At 47.0% G+C, this 22,516-nt stretch overlaps 1 protein-coding gene across 1 annotated transcript in view; it reads left to right on the plus strand.

Annotated features, from left to right (window-relative positions):
• The window catches only part of LOC115076178 (trypsin-3-like), a 36,966-nt gene extending 15,528 nt beyond the window's left edge, over nt 1–21,438 (plus strand). Inside the window, exons 4-5 of the mRNA XM_029577327.1 lie at nt 2,895–3,031; nt 21,178–21,438. Coding sequence (XP_029433187.1) covers nt 2,895–3,031; nt 21,178–21,327 — 287 coding nt within the window. The 3' untranslated portion in view covers nt 21,328–21,438. The remainder of the gene's footprint in view (nt 1–2,894; nt 3,032–21,177) is intronic.
• Nucleotides 21,439–22,516: the final 1,078 nt, after the last annotated feature.

The raw sequence follows: 22,516 nt of genomic DNA on the forward strand, positions 1-22,516 counted from the left end.
ATAGTCCATATGCCTATATGTAAAAAATCACCAAAGCTAATTTATTTTATTTATTTTATTTTATTTAACGGTTTTATATACCGACATTCATCAAAGATATCACATCGGTTCACAGCGTAACAAGAAACTAGTGCCAGTGACGGCGCTTTACATCGAACAGGTTTAACATAATACAATTAAAAAATATTGGAACATAATAACTAGAGCAAGAGGAAAGGAAGGGGAAATAAAACATTAAACTAAAATTAGAATAACATGATTACAAGATAGTAAAAGCAGAGAAAAAAGGGGGGAAGAAGTGACAGAAGAATAAAATTAGATTAGTAAATTATTGTAAGCGAAGATTGCAGGTATATACAAAATGTACAATTATAGGGAATAATATAAAATAACAATAGTTCAGGGAAGGGGAGAGGTGAGGTGAGAAGGGGAGGGGGAGAGGTAGGGAATGGAGGGGGGAAGGGTAACACAGGAGGGAGGGAGAAGAGGAATGGTGTAAGCTTAGGTAGAAGCCGGTTCAAGCGGGGGCTCACCCGCTTATAGTGAAAAACCAAGTCAAGGGGGACAGAGAAGGGAGGGTGTAGATGAGAGCACGGGGACTTTAAGTATATGCTTTGGTGAAGAGCCAGGTCTTGAGCTTGCGCTTGAAGGTTTTTGAGCATTCTTCTTGGCGAAGTTCAACTGGCATTGTGTTCCAGAGAATAGGCCCGGCGATAGATAATGCACGGGCTCTCGTGGAGGTTAATTTGTAAAGTTTGGGTGAGGTGGTGGGCATGGTGGCGAGATGAATGTGTCTAGTGGGTTTATTGGCTTGGTGAAATCGGAGGGTGTCATTGAACCAATTCATTTCAGGATTGAACAAGGCCTTATGAACGAGTGAGAGAGCCTTATATTGTATACGGGAGGCTATGGGAAGCCAATGTAGATCTTTTAGGACCGGTGTGATGTGGTCGTGTCTGTGAGTGTTGGTCAAAATCCGGGCTGTTGTATTTTGTAGTATTTGAAGGGGGTGGATGGCATTGTTGGGGAGTCCGAGGAGAAGGGAATTACAATAGTCGATTTTGGCAAAGATAATGGTTTGTAGAACCGTACGGAAGTCAGGGGGATGAAGTAGAGGTTTAAGTTTTTTAAGGGTGTGAAGTTTAAAAAATCCATCTTTTATTATACTACTGATGAATTTCTTCAGTGTGAGGTGGCCATCGAGAATGATACCCAGATCTCGGACTTGTTGAGCAAATGGGATGTGTGAAAGAAGAGAGGGGTTCAGTTGGTTTTGGGGTGAGATAAGCATAATTTCAGTTTTAGTGGTATTGAGGGCTAAGTGGATGGAAGATAGGAGATTGTTTATGGATTGAAGGGTATCTTTCCAGATATCCATGGTTTTTGAAAGAGAGTCGGTAATGGGGATGAGCAACTGTACGTCGTCAGCGTATATATAGTGAGGGAGGTTGAGGCTAGAAAGGAGGTAACAGAGGGGTAAGATGTAGATATTGAAAAGGGTTGAGGAGAGGGATGAACCTTGTGGGACACCTTGCTTGAGGGGTATGGCCTTGGAGATATGATTTCCTAACTGAATTTTGAAATCTCTGTTACTAAGGTAGGAGTTGAACCAATTGAGAGCAACACCTGTGATGCCAATTTCAGTTAATCGCTGTAGGAGAATGGAATGGCTGATGGTATCAAATGCAGAGGAGATATCAAGAAAGGCAAGGATATAAGATTGTCCTTTCTCAAAGCCTTTGAGTATATGATCTGACAGAGAGAGTAAAAGAGTCTCGGTGCTATGAGATTTTCGAAAACCGTACTGAGAAGGTGCTAATGATTTCCGAATTATCCCAAACAACTGAAAAGCAGGTTGTTAAAACAAGCAAAAACCACACTTTGAAATGTCTGTATGCCAATGCCAGAAGTCTAAGAAGTAAGATGGGAGAGTTAGAGTGTATAGCAGCAAATGATGAGATTGACATAATTGGCATCACAGAGACTTGGTGGAAGGAGGATAACAAATGGGACAGTGCTATATCAGGGTACAAATTATATCGCAATGATAGGGAGGATCAGCTTGGTGGGGGTGTGGCACTTTATGTCCGAGAGGGTATAGAGTCCAACAGGATAAAGATCATACAAGAGACTAAATGCTCAGTAGAATCTATATGGGTAGAAATCCCATGTATGTTGGGTAAGAGTATAGTGATAGGAGTATTCTACCGTCCACCTGGACAAAATGATCAGACAGATGATGAAATGCTAAGAGAAATCAGGGAAGCGAACCAATTTGGCAGTGCAATAATAATGGGAGATTTCAATTACCCCAATATTGACTGGATAAATGTAACATCAGGACTTGCTAGAGACATAAACTTCCTGGATGTAATAAATGATTGCTTCATGGAGCAATTGATTCAGGAACCAACAAGAGAGGGAGCTATTTTAGATTTAATTCTTAGTGGAACACAGGATTTGGTGAGAGGTAATGGTGGTGGGGCCACTTGGCAACAGTGATCATAACATGATCAAATTTAAACTAATAATTGGAAGAGGAAAAGACCTCAGCTCTGAGTAGAAGTGTCTATCGGCTGAAATTCCAGTCACGAGTCCTAAAATCTTTTTTGGTTTTTTTTATATACTTTTAATTATTTGTTTTTTCCATGTGACTAGTATATTCTAGACTATTATATGCAAACTTTCATGTCAATTCATTTTCTTGTTTTATTTAATTTTGAATGAGCAAGAGAAACACTTATCTTAGGCTGCACCGGAAAGATTTCAATCCCATTCATGCTGTTGGAAAATAGTACTAGAGAGGGCCCTGTATGTTGGATTGTCTTTAGTTTATTGGTTGCAGGTTAATGCTCAACCTCTATGTTTAAGATCCTACTTTCTCTTATCCACAGTCCAGTACCCAAATGTCCTTCAGTGTCTGGATCTGCCCATCCTGTCTGATGACGACTGCAAAGTTTCCTATCCCAACAAGATCACGAAGAATATGTTCTGTGCTGGTTTCTTGAAGGGAGGGAAAGACTCGTGTCAGGTAAGGAAAGAAAGCTAAATAAACACATCTGTTCATGAAAGTTACAATTATATGCCCAGTGCATTATACGCAGGCAGTGTCCATGATGTGCACAAGAAATCACATGCAGCTGCACATCTGTGTGCACAATTAGCACCTCAACACAATAGTCTGCTTAGAAAATATTTTTTGATGCAGTAGCATTCATTGGTTTACATTTTAATCAGATGTAGAACTGTTCAGTTTTTTAAATGTCTTTCATTAACTAGTTTCCATTACTTGTTATTGTCAATTGATTTATTTACTTCAGGTTTTTTTTTCAGTTATCCACTGTAGTTATTTTTTCATTTTCTTGTTTCCTCTTATCTCTTCTTGATCGCACAAATCTGCTATGTGACATTCCCAACCGGCTGCACTAGACTGAGAGGTTAAAAGAGAGAATGAAAAAAAGAAAAAGAAATATTAAACAAATACTTGTGTTGAGTGTTCCCTGGAAAAGGGATTGGTGAAAGACAAACAGGGGCGAGGTAGAGCCTATGCCATTTACAGAAGAGAGGTTTTATAGGGACTAACAAGACTTAAAGAGGACAGGATAACGGGGCCATCTTGGGATATCAAAAGAGGGCTTCTGGCAGCCTCATTAACAATTCTGATCCATCAGCCAGGAGTGGTTTCAGAATTATCCTAATCTCGGTGGTGGGTAAATTAATTAAGTCACTGATAGTGCAAAATCTAAGCCAGCCTAGTGCTACCAAAGAGAAATCCGGCCGAAGGTGAGCATTGACAGCCCCTAACAGAGAGGTGCTGAGAGCTGGACTAGTATGAGAAAAGGTAAAGCTATTTACACTTTTTCTTTTATGATCTTTTATCATTTTAACATTCTATAAATTAGAAATGGAAAAAGTGGGGTTATCGTGTCTGAAATGATAAACTATTGTTAAAATAAGAGGTTGTTTATTCAGTGGGATTTGATGACCCACATTTAAAGTACAAGCCCACAGCCCTCTACCGTATTTGTGCATCTGGATTTAGCTCACTCCTTTCCATTGCGAGCTCAGAGTGAGTTGGATTAGGTACAGTCCATATTTCCCTGTCCCCAGAGGGCTGATAATCTTCCAGGTCAATGCAAAAAGATGCACTCAGGAGAGTGTTTAACGCGCACTCACGGGCAGCTCAAAGCAGTCTGCTGCCTGAGCCCACCCCCAGCAGGGGGGGGTCTCTTTGTGGTCTGGCCCTGTCGGTGATTTCAAATGCTGCAGAAGGGGGAAAGCAGGGGTCAGAGGAGTGATAATGTTTCTAGGAAGCTGGCAAACCTGCTGGCAACCCAGAACCCTAAGACCTTTCCCCCAGCATTTTACCCTGGAGAAGTGGGAGATAGGTGAACGGTGGGGGTCTTTAGTGGTGGCACACTCTCTCTGGACCAGTACAAGAGCATTAGGCATCCTAAGTGAACTTTACATGTCCTTACCACATAGAGTTAAAACCTCTGCATTTAAAATAATCAGTTTTACATGAAAACAAGACTTTGAAAGAATAGTCTTCTGAGCTAAAAATATAAAAATATCACAACCTTGCAAAAAAGCCTTGGTAGGAGTGGGAGGAAGCTGGGGCCAGTCCCAGGGAATGCACGTGATATTAGGCCTATTGCAATGCATGTTGGGTGTGGGATTTGCCCTTAGAAAGCCCAGAGTAAACCTCCCATACTAAAAGAGCATTAACTGCCAGCCCTCAAACAGTAAAAACCCTAACTATGAAAAGGTAGCACTGCAAATATTACACCAGACCCTAAACACCAATATATCTCCTATTAGGAAAACAGAACTAGCCAGCCAGAAACTACAAACTAGCAGAACATCTGACCTCAGTCGCACCTGCAGAACAGAGAGACCCTGAGCAAAAACAGAATATAGAGACCATAAAAACAGAAACAGAAACATGAAGACAAAAAATGAACTGGAAATCGCAACAAGCCAGACTAAGCAATGCAGTTATGCCGAGGGCCCAGGAAGGGCCAGAAGAGCGACGCGGCAATGGCAGAGAGAGAGAGACGGTGAGAGGGGAGACCCCCACCAACACTCCCCAGGGCCCCTTCCCCCCTCCTTACATCACCATCCTGCCAACTCACCATGCCCGGTGCAGCCTAGCTCCTCCCCAGGACTGCCCCAGCTTCCTCCCACTCCTACCAAGGCCCTGGAAAGGGCCAGAAAAGCAACACAGCAACAGCAGAGAGAGCAGGACCACCCCCTCCAGAGGCCCCTTAACAATTTACAGAAGGTGGACCCCTCACCAAAAGGCCTGCCCCTTTGTGTGCAACTTTGGAAGCAATATGCTGTGTTCCTTTCCTATTAACTATGAGTAGTAAACCTACATTCTTTTTTGAGCCAATCCTGTGCTCTTATGTCTGACGTTCTCACCCTCCTGACACCACACCTCCTTCCTCAGGCAGTAGAGGCTGGACTGATTTTTGGAAGCTAAACGTTTTACCTTCAACAGGAAGGTGGCCAATTATCTGTAATTCTCTTCCCAGTAAGGAGGTCCTTCTTAAACACATAGACCTTCTCTCCCTTCCTAATACTAGTACCATGGGGCAGAAGAACTCTTTCACCACCGAAACAATACTACACTAGATACCTTCTCTCAATCACCTTACACCACTGGGATGCCTCTAAATATATCTAAAATTCTCCCTCCTTACTATGTCTGGGTCTCCTCAACACTCAGTCAACAAACAACAAATCTCACCACATTATCAATCTTATTGAAGAACTTAACCGTCACATCCTCTGCCTTACTGAGACAAGGATTGGAGATGGAGACAATTTCTCTCTTGCCCAACTATGCCCACCTAACTATCTAATGCAACATCCAGCCCATCTCTTGGACTGTGGAGGGAGAGTCGCCATCATATATCAACACAACCTCTTGCTCATCCTAGCTGTCAACCAACAAATAGGCAAATCCGATTGCCTTCTGCTAAACTTCCAAAGCAGCAATGTATCCACCTTCTCTCAAAACATGGATGATCTGGGTTTCACCCAACTTATCATGGTCCCTACTCATAAATATGGTCACAATCTGGACCTAATATTTCACACTGCAAATATTAATATTGACACCAATACTATAACAGTGGACCCTTTTCTTGGTCTGATCACTACTTAGTCCAAGTCACCTTACCAGTCCTAAAACAAACTTATTTCTCCCCCTCAAAAACCTCCCTTGAAAAACCTCTCTTCCATTACAATTGATGACTTACTCCAACTTCTCAACATACCTGAAACTCTTACCCCCTCAGACTCTTCTGAGACCCTGGTCCAATGCTGGAATGATGAATTCAACTCTGCACTCAACTTACTGGCTCCAGACATCCTAGAAATTGCCTATGGTTCTATGAGGGCCTTTTCCTTCTCAAGCAACAATCCTGCCAGCTTGAACGAGCATGGTGGAAACACAAATCAGACACCAATCAGTGCAACTCAAGGTAGATGCTACAAAATACAAAATGGCCATTCAACAAGCCAAAAAAGAATACATCATCAAACAACTCAAACTCTCAATGAACCATCCAAGCAAACTCTTTGAACTCATTCACAAGCTCTCATCCCATCACTAGTTTAGTAACTGATCTCACCGCAGAAGATTTTGCTGATTTCTTCTCTGAAAAAATCACAGCTATCCACTCTTCCTTCATCAACCTTCTCTCCTCTTCACCTGTTCTAATAGCCTCTCCCTCCACCTCAACAGGTAACCTCCCCTCACAGGTCAAAACCACATTGTCAGACTTCAGCCTTACTACCCACAAAGACATACTCTAGGGAATTAGCCAATCCACAAGCTCACTGGTCCTGTTAGGATTTGTAGGTATGTGGGCCCTGGGCCGAGGTGAGAGATGGTACCGCCCACAGGGAGGAGCCTTGTGAGCTTCATCGTCAGGAGGCGAGGTCTCAGCAGACGTCAGACACAGCTGAGGAATAGAGTCTTTATTAGAGAGATAGAGAGACACTGCCCGTGAAGTGGGGAGTACAGGAGAAAGACACAGAGTCTGTATGATGGGGTATACCCAAGGGGAATACCTCTGTAGTGAAGATTTATTTATTTATTTAAACCTTTTCTATACCAACATTCATGATGGATATCATATCATATCGGTTTACATCAAACAAGGGTAAAGCAAACTTTTACATTAATCGTAGCTAGGAGGCTACTGGAGGGGGTGAGAGAAGAAATAAGTTACATTGAATGCGGGTTACTGGAACTTGGAGGTGGAAGAGAAAAAGGGGAGAGGAACAGTTGCAAAATAATATATATAAGAAGATGCTTAATGATATATATGAGATAAAATATATAAGATATATAATAATATATATAGGGTAAACCATGGTGAGAGGAACAGTTGAATGAAATATGATAAATAATATGATATAGTAATAATATAATAATAAGATACGGCAATCATCCGCGGAGCGTGGTACACCGATGAGGCTCCTCAGTAGAGATGATCAGTAGTGGTCCGTGGAGCAGAGCACACCAGTGAAGGGTCCTCAGGAGAGATGGTGCGGTAGTGGCCCCACAGCATGGGGTACACGGATGAAGGATCCTCACTTAGAGATGACATAGTAGTGGTCCGCAGTACTGGGTACATCGATGAGGGTTCCACACTAGAGATGGTACGGTAGAGGTCCGAGGAGCAGAAGTACTTACAATAGCGATTGTTCCAGGAGAAACCCCGGGGAACAGGGCAAGCAGTAGTCCAAGGCAGCCCTCCAAGGAGCAGATAGCCAGAGATGAGGAAGGGCCCCTGAGGAGCAGGTACCCAGAGTGTCTCACGGCAAAGTAGTAGGAACTGGAACAGGAAGTCCGCAGTGACTGAAGCAGATTCAGCAATGAGGGAACTCGTTGCCAAGTCGTCGGTAGGCAGAGCCAGCCGGCTTAAATATCCTGGAAGGATGACATCATCAGGAGGGGACACCCCCGAGGTTCCCACCATGATGTGCTTCAGACTGGCCTGTGTGCGTGTGCGCACCTAGGGGATTCCGAGGGCAAGATGGTGGTCGGCAGCGTCCGCAGCGTCCAGGAAGGCCCAGGCACACAGTAGGCAGGCCGGCGATAGCTGGCAGAGGCTGCAAGTCTTCCCAACGGAGTCAAAGCTGCAAAGAAGGAGGTGAGCAACAGCGGTCACAGCCATCTGCTTCCAACAAGCGTAACAGGACCCTATTCCCATTAGGTTCATATGAAGTTTAAAACATAATTTGTGGCTTTGTAATATCATTAATGACACCTTATCTCATGGGATTGTTCCAAACACACTAAAAGAGGTGGTAATCAAACCTATACTGAAAAAAACAACCTCTGGACCCCAATATCCTGGATTATTACTGCCCAGTTTCTAGCCTCCCCTTCCTATCAAAACTTGTGGAGAAAGTGGTCTATTACCAACTAATAGACTTCCTTGAAGAGAGGAACGTACTACATTCCCACCAATCGGGCTTCAGAACAGATCACAGAACTGAATCTGTCCTCTTAGACATCACAAATGAGACTTACCTTAATACAGACCAAGGGGGCAACTCAATCCTTATCTTACTTGATCTATCTGTGGCCTGTGATACAGTTAATCACAATCTTCTGATCCAGCACCTGGGAAACATAGGAAAATTAGTTTCTTACCTGATAATTTTCGTTCCTGTAGTACCAAGGATCAGTCCAGGACACCTGGGGTTGTGACTCCACACCAGTAGATGGAGACAGAGCAAGATCTGTCGGACTCGGCCATATATGGTCATGTGCCTGCCACAGCCCCCTCAGTCTTACGTAATGTCAAAGTAGCATACCCAACAAAGAAACTAACTCTATTACTTAACTTCAATGGGAAACAATTCAATGACCCCAACTGGAACAGAACTCCCCCAACCAAGGAAGCGAAACAAGGCAACAGATTAGAAAATCAAAAGAACGAGCGGACTCTCCGTTACTTCAGAACAATAACTCGGGTGGGATCCTGGACTGATCCTTGGTACTACAGGAACGAAAATTATCAGGTAAGAAACTAATTTTCCTTTCCCTGTACGTACCAGGATCAGTCCAGGACACCTGGGATGTACCAGAGCCAACTTACCGAGGGTGGGAAGCAGAGAGTCCCGCTCGGAGTACCCTCTCTCCAAACCCCCCAGAATCAGTAGCCTGCACATCCAACCTGTAGTGTCTAACGAAGGTGTGTAACGACTTCCAGGTAGCCACCCTGCAAATCTCTTGAGGCGACACCTGAGAAGATTCCGTCCAAGACGCAGCGTGGAAACGCATCGAGTGAGCCCTAAGACCCACAGGAACCGGTTTTCCCCGTAATAGATATGCTGAGCTAATGGCTTCCTTGAGCCAACAGGCGATCGTCGTCCGAGAAACCGCGGCACCTTTCATTGAACCGGAAAACAGAACAAAAAAGTGAAACGCCGACACGACTTTTGGCAAAAAGGAAGGGACCGTTCGCAAGGAAACTCCAGAGTCAGAAATATGCAAAAATGGCTCCCGACAGGACAATGCCTGCAACTCCGAAACTCGCTGCGCCGAGGTAATTGCGATAAGGAACACAGTCTTCAACGTGAGATCCTTAAGAGTCGACCGCTTCAAGGGCTCGAACGGCGCCGAGCACAGAGTGGAGAGGACCCAATTGAGGTTTCAGGACGGACAAGGATGACGTAAGGGAGGACGGAGATGCTTTGCCCCCCCGCAGAAAACGCGAGATATCCGGGTGCATGGCCAGGGAGACTCCGCGAACCTTTCCCCGCAAACAACCAAGCGCCGCAACCTGGACTCGCAGGGAATTGCACGCTAAACCTTTGGCAAGACCGGCCTGGAGAAACGCTAGGATATCGGAAACGGAGGCGGAGGTAGGATCCACCCCGCGCTCCACGCACCATTCCTCAAAAACCACCCAGATTCGGACATACGCCAATGACGTGGAATGCTTCCTGAATCTCAACAGCGGGGCTACCACCGCATCTGAGGAACCCTTGCTCTTCAACCGATTCCTCTCAAAAGCCATGCCGCGAGACAAAAGTGATCCGCATCCTCCAAACAGACGGGGCCCTGACGGAGGAGCCCCGCGGACCCCTGGAGACGAAGAGGGGCGTCCACCGACAACTGCATGAGGTCTGCGAACCACGGCCTCCTCGGCCACTCCGGCGCTACCATGATCACGTTGAACGGATGCAACTCTATGCGCCAAAGTATTTTGCCTATCATCAGCCACGGGGGAAACACATACAGTAACACATCCATCGGCCAGGGAAGAACTAACGCATCGACACCTTCGGCTCCTCTCTCTTGACGCCGGCTGTAAAATCGTGGGGCCTTTGCATTGTGGTAAATGGCCATCAGATCCATGTGGGGCACCCCCCACTTCTCGCAGATGAGCAGAAAAGCGTCGTCTGCCAGCTCCCACTCTCCGGTCCAGGTGATGACGACTGAGAAAATCCGCCTGAACATTGTCGACTCCGGCGATGTGAGACACTGCGATGTTGCTGAGATGTCACTCGGCCCAAGCCAATAAAGAGCTGAGCCTCCTCCGCCACCAGTGGGCTTCTTGTCCCGCCTTGGCGATTGATGTAGGCCACAGTGGTCGCATTGTCAGACAACACTCGGACCGCCTTTCCCCGAACCAGCGGCAGGAAGGACTGCAGCGCTAGGCGAGCCGCTCTGGTCTGTAGCCGGTTGATGGACCATTGCGCTTGCGTCACCGACCACCGGCCTTGTACGGACCTGCCGAGGCAAACCGCTCCCCAGCTGGAGAGACTGGCATCCGTGGACACCACCGTCCAGCTGGGAACTAGCAGGGACTCCGCAGGTCAAATGATCCGAGTTCAGCCACCAGTACAGGCTGGATCTCGCCTGAGACGTGAGAGGAAGTGGCAGATGAAACTCTTCGGACACCGGCTTCCAGCGGGAAAACAACGAAGACTGCAAGGGTAGAAGATGCGCGAACGCCCAGGGAACCAACGCGAGCGTGGACGCCATAGAGCCCAGAACCATCAGGTAATCGCAGATCCGCGGTAGACGAAGAGACAATAACCACCTCACACGAGATTGAAGTTTGCATATCCGGTCCTGGGACAGGAACACCTTGCCCTGTTTCGTGTCGAATAAAGCTCCAAGGTATTCCAAGGACTGGGTGGGTACCAGTTGACTCTTGCTGAAGTTGACGACCCAGCCCAGCGACTGCAAGAGCTGTAAGACCCTGGCCACGGCCAGACGGCACTGGGTCTCGGACTTGGCTCGAATCAACCAATCGTCCAAGTAGGGATGAACCAGGAAACCTTCCCGGCGGAGCTGCGCTGCCACCACCACCATCACCTTCGTGAAGGTCCAAGGAGCCGTTGCAAGACCAAACGGGAGCGCCCGGAACTGGTAATGCTTTCCCAGGATGCAGAACCTGAGAAAACGTTTGAACGACTGCCGGATACCGACATGGAGGTACGCTTCTGTAAGATCCAGAGAGGCCAGGAATTTGCCTGGACGTACCGAGGCAATCACCGATCGAATCGTCTCCATTTTGAAGTGAGGAACGCGAAGACAGTGGTTTACGCCCTTCAGATCCAAGATTGGCCTTGACGTGCCGTCCTTCTTTGGCACGATGAAATAAATAGAGTAACGGCCCTTGCCCTGCTGACCGGGAGGTACGGGGGCAATAGCCCCCAGGCTTTCCAAGCGCCGAAGGGTTCCTAGCACTGCTGCCCTCTTCTCTGGACACTTGCAGGGCGAGACCAGGAACTTGTCGGATGGAGTTCGAGCAAAATCTAATGCGTAGCCGTGTCTTATCACGTCGAGGACCCATTGATCCGTCGTTACCTTGGCCCATTTCTCGAAGAATAACGTCAACCTCGCCCCGACGATTGGGACAACGGCGTGAGGTTGAAGAGAGGGATGGGCCGGCCGTATCTCATTGCGAAACCTTGGGCCCCGTTCCGGACGGGGTTCCTCCTAGTCTACCGAACCTTTTCCCCCGAAAGGACTGCGGCCACTGCGAGGAGCGGGAGGGGGCTGACCTGTAGGAAGACCCGGCAGACCTCTGAGGACGCGACCTCCTGTTTCCCCGAAAACGGGACTGACCAGAGAATGAGGACCGAGTTCTGGACCTGTCCTCAGGCAACTTAAAAGCCCTGTTCTCCCCAAGGGACAGCATCAAATCATCCAACTCCTTGCTGAACAACAGCTTGCCCTTGAACGGCAGCGCTCCCAAGTGAGCCTTGGATGATCCATCCGCCGCCCAATTTCGCAGCCACAGAAGACAGTGCGCCGAGACGGAAGCCACCATGGCCCGCGCCGATGTGCGAAGAAGATCGTGTAAAGCATCCGCTCCGTAAGCGATTGCCGCCTCCAAACGATCCGCCTGTGATGCCTCCTCTGCTGACAGATCCGTGTTGGCCTGAAGAACCTGAGCCCAGCGCAGACTGGCCCGCATAGCGAAGTTGGTACAGATGGCGGCCCGGACCCCTAGAGCTGAGACCTCAAAGATCTTTTTGAGCTGCACCTCCAGCTTCCTGTCTTGTATGTCTCGGAGAGCAGTAGCTCCCGTGACCGGGATCGTCGACCTCTTCGTTACCGCAGAGACTGCCGCATCCACCTTCGGGAACCGAAGGAGATCTAACGCATCCTCAGGGAGCGGATAGAGCTTATCCATAGCCTTACTGACCTTTAGGCCTAACTCCGGTGTATCCCATTCCCGAAACAGGATATCCGTAGAAGAAAAATGAAAAGGAAAAGCCACTGCTGGGCCCGTGAGACCCAACAGTACCGGGTCCATATTGGCTTCCTGTCGGGCTACCACCGGCGGCGCATCTGTCCCCAGCTCTTGGAGAATGGCCGGAATAAGTGGGGACTGTTCTTCCCTGCGAAAAAGACGGACCACCTTAGGGTCGTCCCCTTCCACGGCCTGCGCCCCTTTGCCCGTGGTGGGCTGAGTGGGATCATCCCCTGTCGTCCCGTGTTTCCCCGACGGAGGCTCTTCCGGGAAATCCTCATCCTCCTCTGACATGGAGTCGCTGTCAGAGTCCTGGGGGACCCCCCTGAGAGGCCGCTTCCCTTTGGAAGGAACATGGGGACAAATCAGCGGGACCCTTGGGACCCTTCCACGGAGGACCGGACCGAGAAGCTCCCTTGGACGCTTTTGGACGCCTGCGCTTGCGGCCTTTATAGCGGAGGAATTTGCGCAACAGTAGCGCAAAATCCTCAGAAAACTCCCCGGAGCCCGAAGAACTCTTGTCTGCACTTGAAACCTCAGGGGACCCAGTTCCCCCCGGGGCATCTTCCCCTGCCGGCCCCCGCTGCGGAGAAAGCGCGGGAGGAGGGCCTGCATCTCCTGCTGGCTCCCGCTCGATTTCGCGGGAGGAGCCTAAAATGGCCACATTCCCGCGCTGCGCGGGAAGAGCTCCGGAGGATTGACTGCTGCTGCGCTACCACGCGGTGGCGAACGAACGGACCTGGAACGGCTGCTCCGCGGTGTCCCGGAGGGACCTTCACCTTCCGGGACGCAAGAGGAACACAAGCCCGCCCTAGAAAGGCGCGCGCGCGCCGAGCCGCAGGCCCTACAAATCGATCCCCGAGGCATTCGCGCGGCGCAAGAAGAAATCAAAAATAAAATTAAAATTAAAATTTACCCCCCCGGCAATCGGCGACCCCACCCCGAGGTACCCCGAGACAGAGCCGAAAGTAAAGGAGAGCCGGCGGGACGCAAACAGTAAAAAAAAAAATATTTTTTTTTTTCAAACCTGTCGCTGTCCTCGGTCCTGGGGCCCTGCTCCAGCGGGGGTGAGTGAACCGGGCTCCCCGGTGTCACCCCCGACGCTGCCACTAGACTAGCCGAGTCCTCAACCCTGGCAGCGGCCTCTACCAGGGGGGGAGATGGTCCCCTCAGAACCTCCCAACCCCCCTGGGAGGTAGGGCGGACGGGACTTCCTCACAGGAAAATTTAAGAAAAATTAAGAAAAAAGTTAAGAAACCAAAAACTGGAACTATAGCAAACCAATACTGACTAAAAAACACAGAAAAAAACTCAACCCTGACTAACTACCAGTACCAGGGCAGGCAGGGGCTGTGACTGCACCTGCACCATCTACTGGAGACAGAGTAAGACTGAGGGGGCTGTGGCAGGCACATGACCATATATGGCCGAGTCCGACAGATCTTGCTCTGACTCCATCTACTGGTGCGGAGTCACAACCCCAGGTGTCCTGGACTGATCCTGGTACGTACAGGGAATGGCATTAAAGGCACTGCCCTCGGATGGTTCGAATCTTTTCTCTCAAACAGAACTCAAACTGTTTTGTGGGCCTACAAATCTTATGCCTCCAGGACTCTCACATGTGGGTTATCACAGGGCTCTGTTCTTTTCCCGATTATTTTTGATATCTACACTCATCCAATCTGTGATCTGATTCAAAGCTTCAATGTCAAATGCCACTTATTTCCTGATGATATTCAACTTATCATCAACATAGGATTTGACCCCCATCTCCAATCTCAACAGCTGTCTCTTAGAGGTAATAGACTGGCTGTCTATTCATAAGCTTAAACGTAAACCTGCCCAATCTCAACTCTTCTTGGCCACCTTGGCCACACTCTACATGTTCTGCCTTCCCTTCCATGAACTCCTCTCCATCCCAGAGAAACAGTCTGGAGCTTAGGAGTGCAGCTGGATGCTAATCTGCAATGACCTCTCACATTACCAAAGTATTTAATCTTGCTTTATGCATCTCCACCAAATATGGCAACTATGCAATTCCTCTGTCATTCACACTTTGATCACTAGTTGCTTAGGCTATTAAACTCCCTACTAAATGGGATCTCAAAAAAAACTTGAAACAATTGCAACTAATACAAAACACAGTGGCTAGACTCTTGGTAGGCTCCAAATCTTCCAAGCACATTATGCCCATTCCCCACAATCTTCACTGGTTTCCTAAAGAAGCCAGGATTAAATTCAAAATCTTCTGTTTCACCCACAAATGCATGTACAAACAGGACCCAGAGTATCTCTCACCTCACCTTACTCCCTACATCCCAGCAAGAGAGCTCCGGTCCTCACAGAAGGCCCTTTTTGATACCCTTTCTCTGACATTTGCAAAACTAACCTGCATGAGAAAGAAGGCCTTCAGCTTTTCTGCCCCCAAACTCTGGAACATGGTTCTGCTTCCCATCCAACTTGAGCCATGCTACCTAACTTTCAGAAAGAAAGCGAAGGCCTGGCTATTTGACCAGGCTTTCTCCCAGCTTGCTTGACAAATGACCTAATCCCACCACCAATGAACTTACTATGAGGACAACTAAAGCTCCGAGAAGCTGATACAGCCGGGCCACTCGCAGATACTGCAATCAGTCTGCGCTACTTCTCACCACTCGGTAGAAGGTCAATAGTGCTATTGTTCTTTGATCTATCTCTGTTAAGTTATATTGTTAAGTATATTAAGTATATTGTTAAGTTATAGCAATGGTTACATGGAATAGACTTAGGTTTTGGGTACTTGCCAGGTTCTTATGGCCTGGATTGACCTGTGTTGGAAACAGGATGCTGGGCTTGATGGACCCTTGGTCTGACCCAGTAAGGCATTTTCTTATGTTCTTATATTAATTCAGTTAGTTTAGTTAATTTATATTAATTCTGGCATTGTCTGTCATAATTTGACCTATACTTTGTACTACATTAAATTAAAATAATTCTGTACTGTTGGTTATGTACGAGCGACTGATCCAGAACGCTAATGTATTGTAATTTGCTTCGAGCCTGATCCGGATAACAGCGGAATATCAAATTTTGGAAAAAATAGAAATACTATTCCTCAAAACAATAAGGGCAAGAAATATAAAATATCAGCCATAAGAGTATGGCCATGATACTCAGCAGCACAAATTCTTTCTGGCTGCAAACCGAGAGATCCTATCACTCCTGTCCTGGCTAGTCTTCACCGGCTCCCCACTAGAGGGTGCATCTTATGTAAGGCTGCTGAGATTTGTTTCAGTCTGCTAAATTCACACCATCTTAGCTGGGTGAGCTCTATCTTTTTTTTTTTTTTTAGAAACTTTTTATTTAAACAGAGGCAGTGCTATACCTACAGAGAGGAGGCGTCACAGACATAGAAAAAGCAAAATGCAAACAGTAGTCTCTCCCCTAACAACAAGCCTTAATATCCCAGCTCAGGAGAATCCATTTAAACCTAAATACAAATAGGAATAGAAAGGGAAAAAGTAAGAAGGTGCTCCCCTGACATTCACGTGGAAACGCCTGCTTCATTAATACCACTAATCATGTACTTTATCCCAGTAATCCCAACAATGTTTCCAAATCTTATCAAACATTTCAGCTTCATTCTTATATCTCCATTTTTCTATTAAAGCAATTTTGTAGCTGTGTTTAAGCCACATTGCTAGTGAGAGTTTGTTTCCATAGCAATGCTGCAGTAAATCTGCCAGCAGGTATATAACTGAGCTGCTAATATTCATTTATGAGTCACTAATATATGATATTTCCACATCCCCAATAAACTCATTCAGCTGTGATTACAAGCCTCCCTCTCAGAATAGAATAATTCGTTTTCGTTTTCTTAATTCCCCAGTTTCCTTTTGATCCAAGTTCTACTCCCTTGTTTAATGTAATCGCATTCTTACATGCTTGTTACTGTTACAATGTAAACCGAGATGATATGTAATATCACTACATGAATTTCGGTATATAAAAATGTTAAATAAAATAAATAAATAAATAGTTGAGATCACTTTCCAGAAAGCGGCCACCATTGGACACGACCACCACATATGATAAAATGGGCCTCCTGCCCACGGCCCCTTCAGCACAAACGGGAGGAACCCGGGGAGAAAGACACAGAAAAGAGTGGGTACCGATAAGTGCGATGCATCAGTCTAATCATCAGCTCCACTCTTCTGCAACAGAGCGAGATTCTGTGAGCCCGCTTCCAGATAACTTTCCAGTCCTCATCCTCCAGCTGCATATGAAGGTCTCTGTTCCATTAATTCATACATACGAGAGAGAGGTCAGCTGCCATACACCACACAGTAATACATTTCTCTGGTACATCATCTTGCGCGAATACCATCTCAAGTGTTGAAGGGACAGAAGGTAACCTTCCCTTTTCCAATGCCCAACATTTGTTTGTAATATGTCACCAATGCTCTGTGCAACCCGTAGTCCTCACCGACTCGGGGGGGGGGAGCAGTTCCTCCATCCTCCCACAGCTGGCCCAGAAATTTTAGATCCACCTCCCACCAGTCGCCTGCCACCCTGCTATGTGTGTACCGTTAACACAGGATTGTTCTTCAGTGGGGATAGCGGAGACATTCGGCCTGATGATACATGTAATCTCTAACACCACCTGCCACACCATAAACGTGTGAGATATGATTACGCAGGTCCTCTCCGATGTTCTAGCTTGCAATGAGTCGAGAGTGGTCTAAACTTTACACCAGATGTGATTCTAGCGTGAAGCCAGACCATAGGTCCATGTACCTGGGCCACTCAAAAGTAGCCCTGTAAATTAGGAAGACCCATACCCTCGTTCTCCTTGGGCCTCCACTAGGTTCGGAGCATAATACGAAGGCGTTTGCCATGCCATATAAATCGGAGAGGAGCGCTGTTAATATCTGAAAAAAAAAACCTGTCGGGGAGGAAACAGGGAACATGCTGAAACAAATATTTTAAGCATGGAAGCTCGTTCATTTTCACCACACTAATTCTCCCTCCCAATGACAGAAATTGATCATCCCAGTCCCTAAGATTTCTCTGCATCCCACTAACCACTGAAGCATAATTAAGCCTATACAGGGCAGTCAGATCCCTAGGCACCCTAATCCCTAGTTATGTGATGACATCTTTTGCCATCTTAAAAGATGAAAAACATCCCGGAATATTCTTTACTGTTGCTGTTTTATGGGAAAGACTTCCAGCTTAGTAAAATTAACTTTACAGCCAATCATCTACCCCTATTCCCTGAGAAGGTCCAACACTCAAGGATCCGATCTTTTTGGGTCTGGGAGAAATAAAAGAACATCATTTGCATATAAAGATATAGTGTGTTCCTTCCTCTCCCCCTGTAGAAACTAGTCGCACCACCCGATCCACCACCTTCTCCAACCTCGCGTCAAGGTTGTAGTGGATTTTATTTGCAAGCCGCTGTATTACTGTTTTCATTACATCCACCATTTTGCTAGGCAGATTGTGCGTGCACAAGGCCTCCTCCTCTGCCTCCATTAACTTGTCAGCTGGAGCCTTTCAGCTAGAGCACATCGATCGAGGGGCTTGATCCCCCAAAGCATAGGGATTGACTTATTACAGCTTTTGTCTGCCCTAATTCTTTAGGACTGGGTCTAAAATATGTAAATACATCGGGGGAGGCAGTCATGCAGCCTTCCTCTACTGCATCACATGGCCTTTGGGTAAGTTCCATCTTAAAACAGTAAATTTCAAACCAGAGCACGGGCATCCATTGGCAGGCGTGCATCAGCCCACACATAGCGACACTGCCATTTTATAATAATCACGCACATGTTATAAAATGTTCTGATCACGCGCACATATATGCCAAGTTTTAAGTGGACGCGTGCAAGTTTGCACGCAAATCCTGCTTCTACCTGTTATGTTCTGTGTGTCTTGAACGAGTAGGGGGCCCTTGGGTCGTGGCGAGTGAAGACTCCGCCCACAGGGAGGAGCCCTGTGGGCACTTACCACAACAGGCAAGGTCTCAGCAGTAGGGATGTGCATTGTTTTTTTGACGAATTAAAATATCGTACGATATTTCCTAATTCGTCATGTATTGGGGGTCCCCGAAAATGATAGGAAAACCCCACAAAATTTTGTGTGGTTTTCTTATCGTTTTGGGGGGTGGGGAGAAAGGGCACACAGAAAACACCCCCAAACCCACCCCAACCCTTCAGATCTAATTATTTACAATCCCCCACCCTCCCAACCCCCCCAAAACTTGCCTAAAGTCCCTGGTAGTCCAGCGGGGGTCCCGGGAGCGATGTCCCCCTCTCGAGCCGTCGGCTGCCGGTATTCAAAATGGTGCCGATGGCCCTTTGCCCTTACCATGTGACAGGGGCTTTCAGTGTCATTAGCTGGCCCCTGTCGCATGGTAGGAGCAATGGACGGCCTGCGCCATTTTTTAAGATGGCGCCAGTGTGGCGGAAATAGCAGGACAGGAATCCTTGCTAACTCGTATTGCAAGAAGTCAGCTCTGCACTTCCTAACTGAAAGCATGAATTTCTCTCACACTTACTGTTACTTTTCCTTTTCTTTGCCTACTGCCTGTTATTATCATCCCAACTGCAATGTTTTGCTCTCTTGTTCTTATTTTTTAAGTAAATGTTTGGCCATTATACCTTGGAGTTTCCATTTCTTAGGAGCAGGAAGCAGGGCAGGCTGAGGGAGCCCTGTGTGAGGGGGATGGTAAATGCTTGGAATCTGATTAATCTCTTACCTGCACTTTAACCCCTAACAAGTTTCTCATACATCATTAGATTCTAGATTATGTGAGATCCTTTACTGGGAGGGAAATGTTTGGGCTGGGGATTACTGCACTGCCACTGTGGTGCCTGCCTTTTAAAGGCACATGTGCTGTGCTTTATTTGTTAAAAATGCTGCGGCTCTGGCTTCACAGGCAGGGCCAATACAGTACAGTGCACTCAGCTGAGCGCACGGTTTAACCTGCATCCACCACCCTTTATACAATAAGGGGGTCAGTGCGTCCATAACGAGCGTCCAACACCCCCCCCCCCCCCAAAATTATTAGTGCTCATCACATGCAAATGCACGTTGATGAGGCTATTAGTCATTCGCGCCAGATACCGTAAAACAAAACGTGCGCCGATCCCAAGGGCAGGCGTTAATTTCTGAGCAGCCCGAAAAAGTGTACAGAAAAACAGAAAATACTGCTTTTCTGTACATCCCTCCAACTTAATAACGTGGCACTAAAAGGAGGCGCTAGGGACATTTGAGCGCCCCTAGCACCTCTTGGCCCAGGAGAGGTGGCTGTCAGCAGGTTAGGAAAACGGACGCTTAATTTTACGAGTGCCCGTTTCCTAACCTGATCTGCTGCCATACTTTTTTTCTATTCTCATTTATTTGTTTACCTTTTAGCCTTTGGTTCCTCTGACTTAATATTGTGCACCCCGTGAAGAGCCGTTCCGGGCAATGGGCTTGAGACTTGTGTGCACACTTGGTGGTTTTAAAAAGTAGGAGGTGAATTTTCAAAGCATAAAATTAGCATATATGCATGTAAGTGGCTTGCACTCGTGTAATTGCTATTTTATAGTCATGGTGAATCCACGCATACTTTAGGTTTTGCATGCACAGATACGAGGAGAAAAAGAGGAGATCTAAGGGTATTCTGGGCTGCAGGCATAAGTTGCTTTTTTGTAAGAGATTTAGGCACATACATTTGGCAACTTACTCGTGTAATTTCACACCTGCTAATTATCTTGCACACTTTATATCCGACTGCTTTATTGTCTACCACTGGCTGGGTGGGAGGTCTGGATGAACTGGAGAAGGACTGGGCGAAGTGGTGGAGAAATCGGTGTGCATGTTTCAAAATATACCGACTACCATGTGTAAACTGGATTTTTTCCAAGCATAAAATATGCGTGTATATATTTTTTAAATCAGTAGGAAAAATACATGTGTTCAATGCATTGAATTACTCACTTTCAATGCATTGCATGTATTCGTGCATAAACATGCATGCACACATATGTTGGGATAGACATATGCAGATTTCCTAATACGCACGTATCTCATACGTACGGGTTACAAAATGCTGTCATAGATCTCTACGTGACCATATACACAAATATATGCCACTGGGTGGAGTTGTTTGAAAGTTACCCTCTATGCGTGTAAATCACCCTGCACACGTTACGCCCTCTGAAGAGCAAGTGTTACTTTGTGTGGTAACTGTGTGCAAACCAGGCCAATTACTTCAGCATTTTCAAAGTCATCTCATGCAAATAAATTTATTTCAAAAACGTTGGCTAAAACTGGCGTGTCCAAGTGCCATGCAGATTCCATCCCTGCCCGCTCCGTTATATAAGTACTCTCTAATCCTCCCAGCGTCCGGCACCTCATTGCTAGCCTCAGCCTGCTGTGTAACCTCCTCTTCTGTTCTCTGCAGGGAGACTCTGGAGGCCCTCTGGTCTGTAATGGAGAATTGGTGGGCGTAGTATCCTGGGGTCAGGGATGTGCCCAGAAGAACTATCCTGGAGTTTACACCAAAGTCTGCAATTACATATCTTGGGTGGAAAACGTTATAGAAAATTATTAAGCAACCCAAAGCTGCAGAAGTAGAAACTATAAGAAGGACTCCAAATCGGATCCCTGTCTGTCTCTGCTCAATGATTAAAGCGTTTAAATAAAGTTCCTTTGCTTCTTTAAAGCTGAATGTAGGTGATGGATTCAAACTGTGAGTGTGTGTAAGAAATGTGTGCACATGTGTACATGAGAAACATCCAAGTGTGTGTGAGAAATGTGTCTGGAGACTAAAGAGATGTGAATGGATGTATGGGGTGGAAGGTTTTGTGTATTCCTGGGAAAGGGAACCAGTAAAATGATCAGATTTGAAGATAACTAAAAAAATAGTCAAAGTACATAAAACAAAAGCAGACTCTGAGGATCAGCAAAAAGACCTTACAGGTGCCGAGTTGCCGAGGGGAAGCAATTTTTAAGAGGGAGGTTTTGGGGGCACACCCCCCTGCCTCACCCCTACCACCTGCCCTCCCCAACCACCAATTCCCGACTCTGCACTTTTCGCCTTGCTGTGCTGTACTTTTAAAACAGACTTCCTAATTTTGGTACATCCTGGTCCCTCTCTGGCCTTATTCACATTGAGTCAACAAAAAAAAAGAAAACAATTTAGAATAAAATCTGCTCTAGGGAGGACTTTCAGCTGGGAACCTCTCTCTCAGGCCTATCCAGTACCGAGCGGTAGGAAGAGCTGCGTTAGTGCCTACGGCACCCGCGGTTACCGCCCGCACAGTGCAGCTCACCTACCGCTCGATCCTGAAGCCTAATTATATGTAAATGTAAGCCGCGTCCGAAAAGCCTTAGGCCCGCGCAACCCAGGATACTGGATAGAGCGCCTATACAGGATCCTGGGTGCGCGGGTCTAAGGCTTCACGCCACGCTGGTATCTGTCATTTCAAATGTCATTTGAAATGACAGATACCAGGAAGCAACGGCGGCGACAGCGCAGAAACAATGGCGAAACGACTTGTCAGTGTCCCCCCTCCTCTCGGAGCAGGGCGGAAAAGCCGCCTTGCTCCGGGAGGAGGAGGGACACTGACAGCGGCGAAGCAACGGCGAAGACAGCGGCGAAACGACTTTTCAGTGTCCCCCCTCCTCTCGGAGCAGGGCGGAAAAGCCGCCTTGCTCCGGGAGGAGGGGGGACACTAGCAACGGTGAAGCTTTCCCCCAGCCCGGACGCCGGCAAAAAACTTACTTTTTTGCAGCCAGCC

Source organism: Rhinatrema bivittatum, chromosome 14 (genome assembly GCF_901001135.1).
Source record: "Rhinatrema bivittatum chromosome 14, aRhiBiv1.1, whole genome shotgun sequence".
NCBI lineage: Eukaryota > Metazoa > Chordata > Amphibia > Gymnophiona > Rhinatrematidae > Rhinatrema > Rhinatrema bivittatum.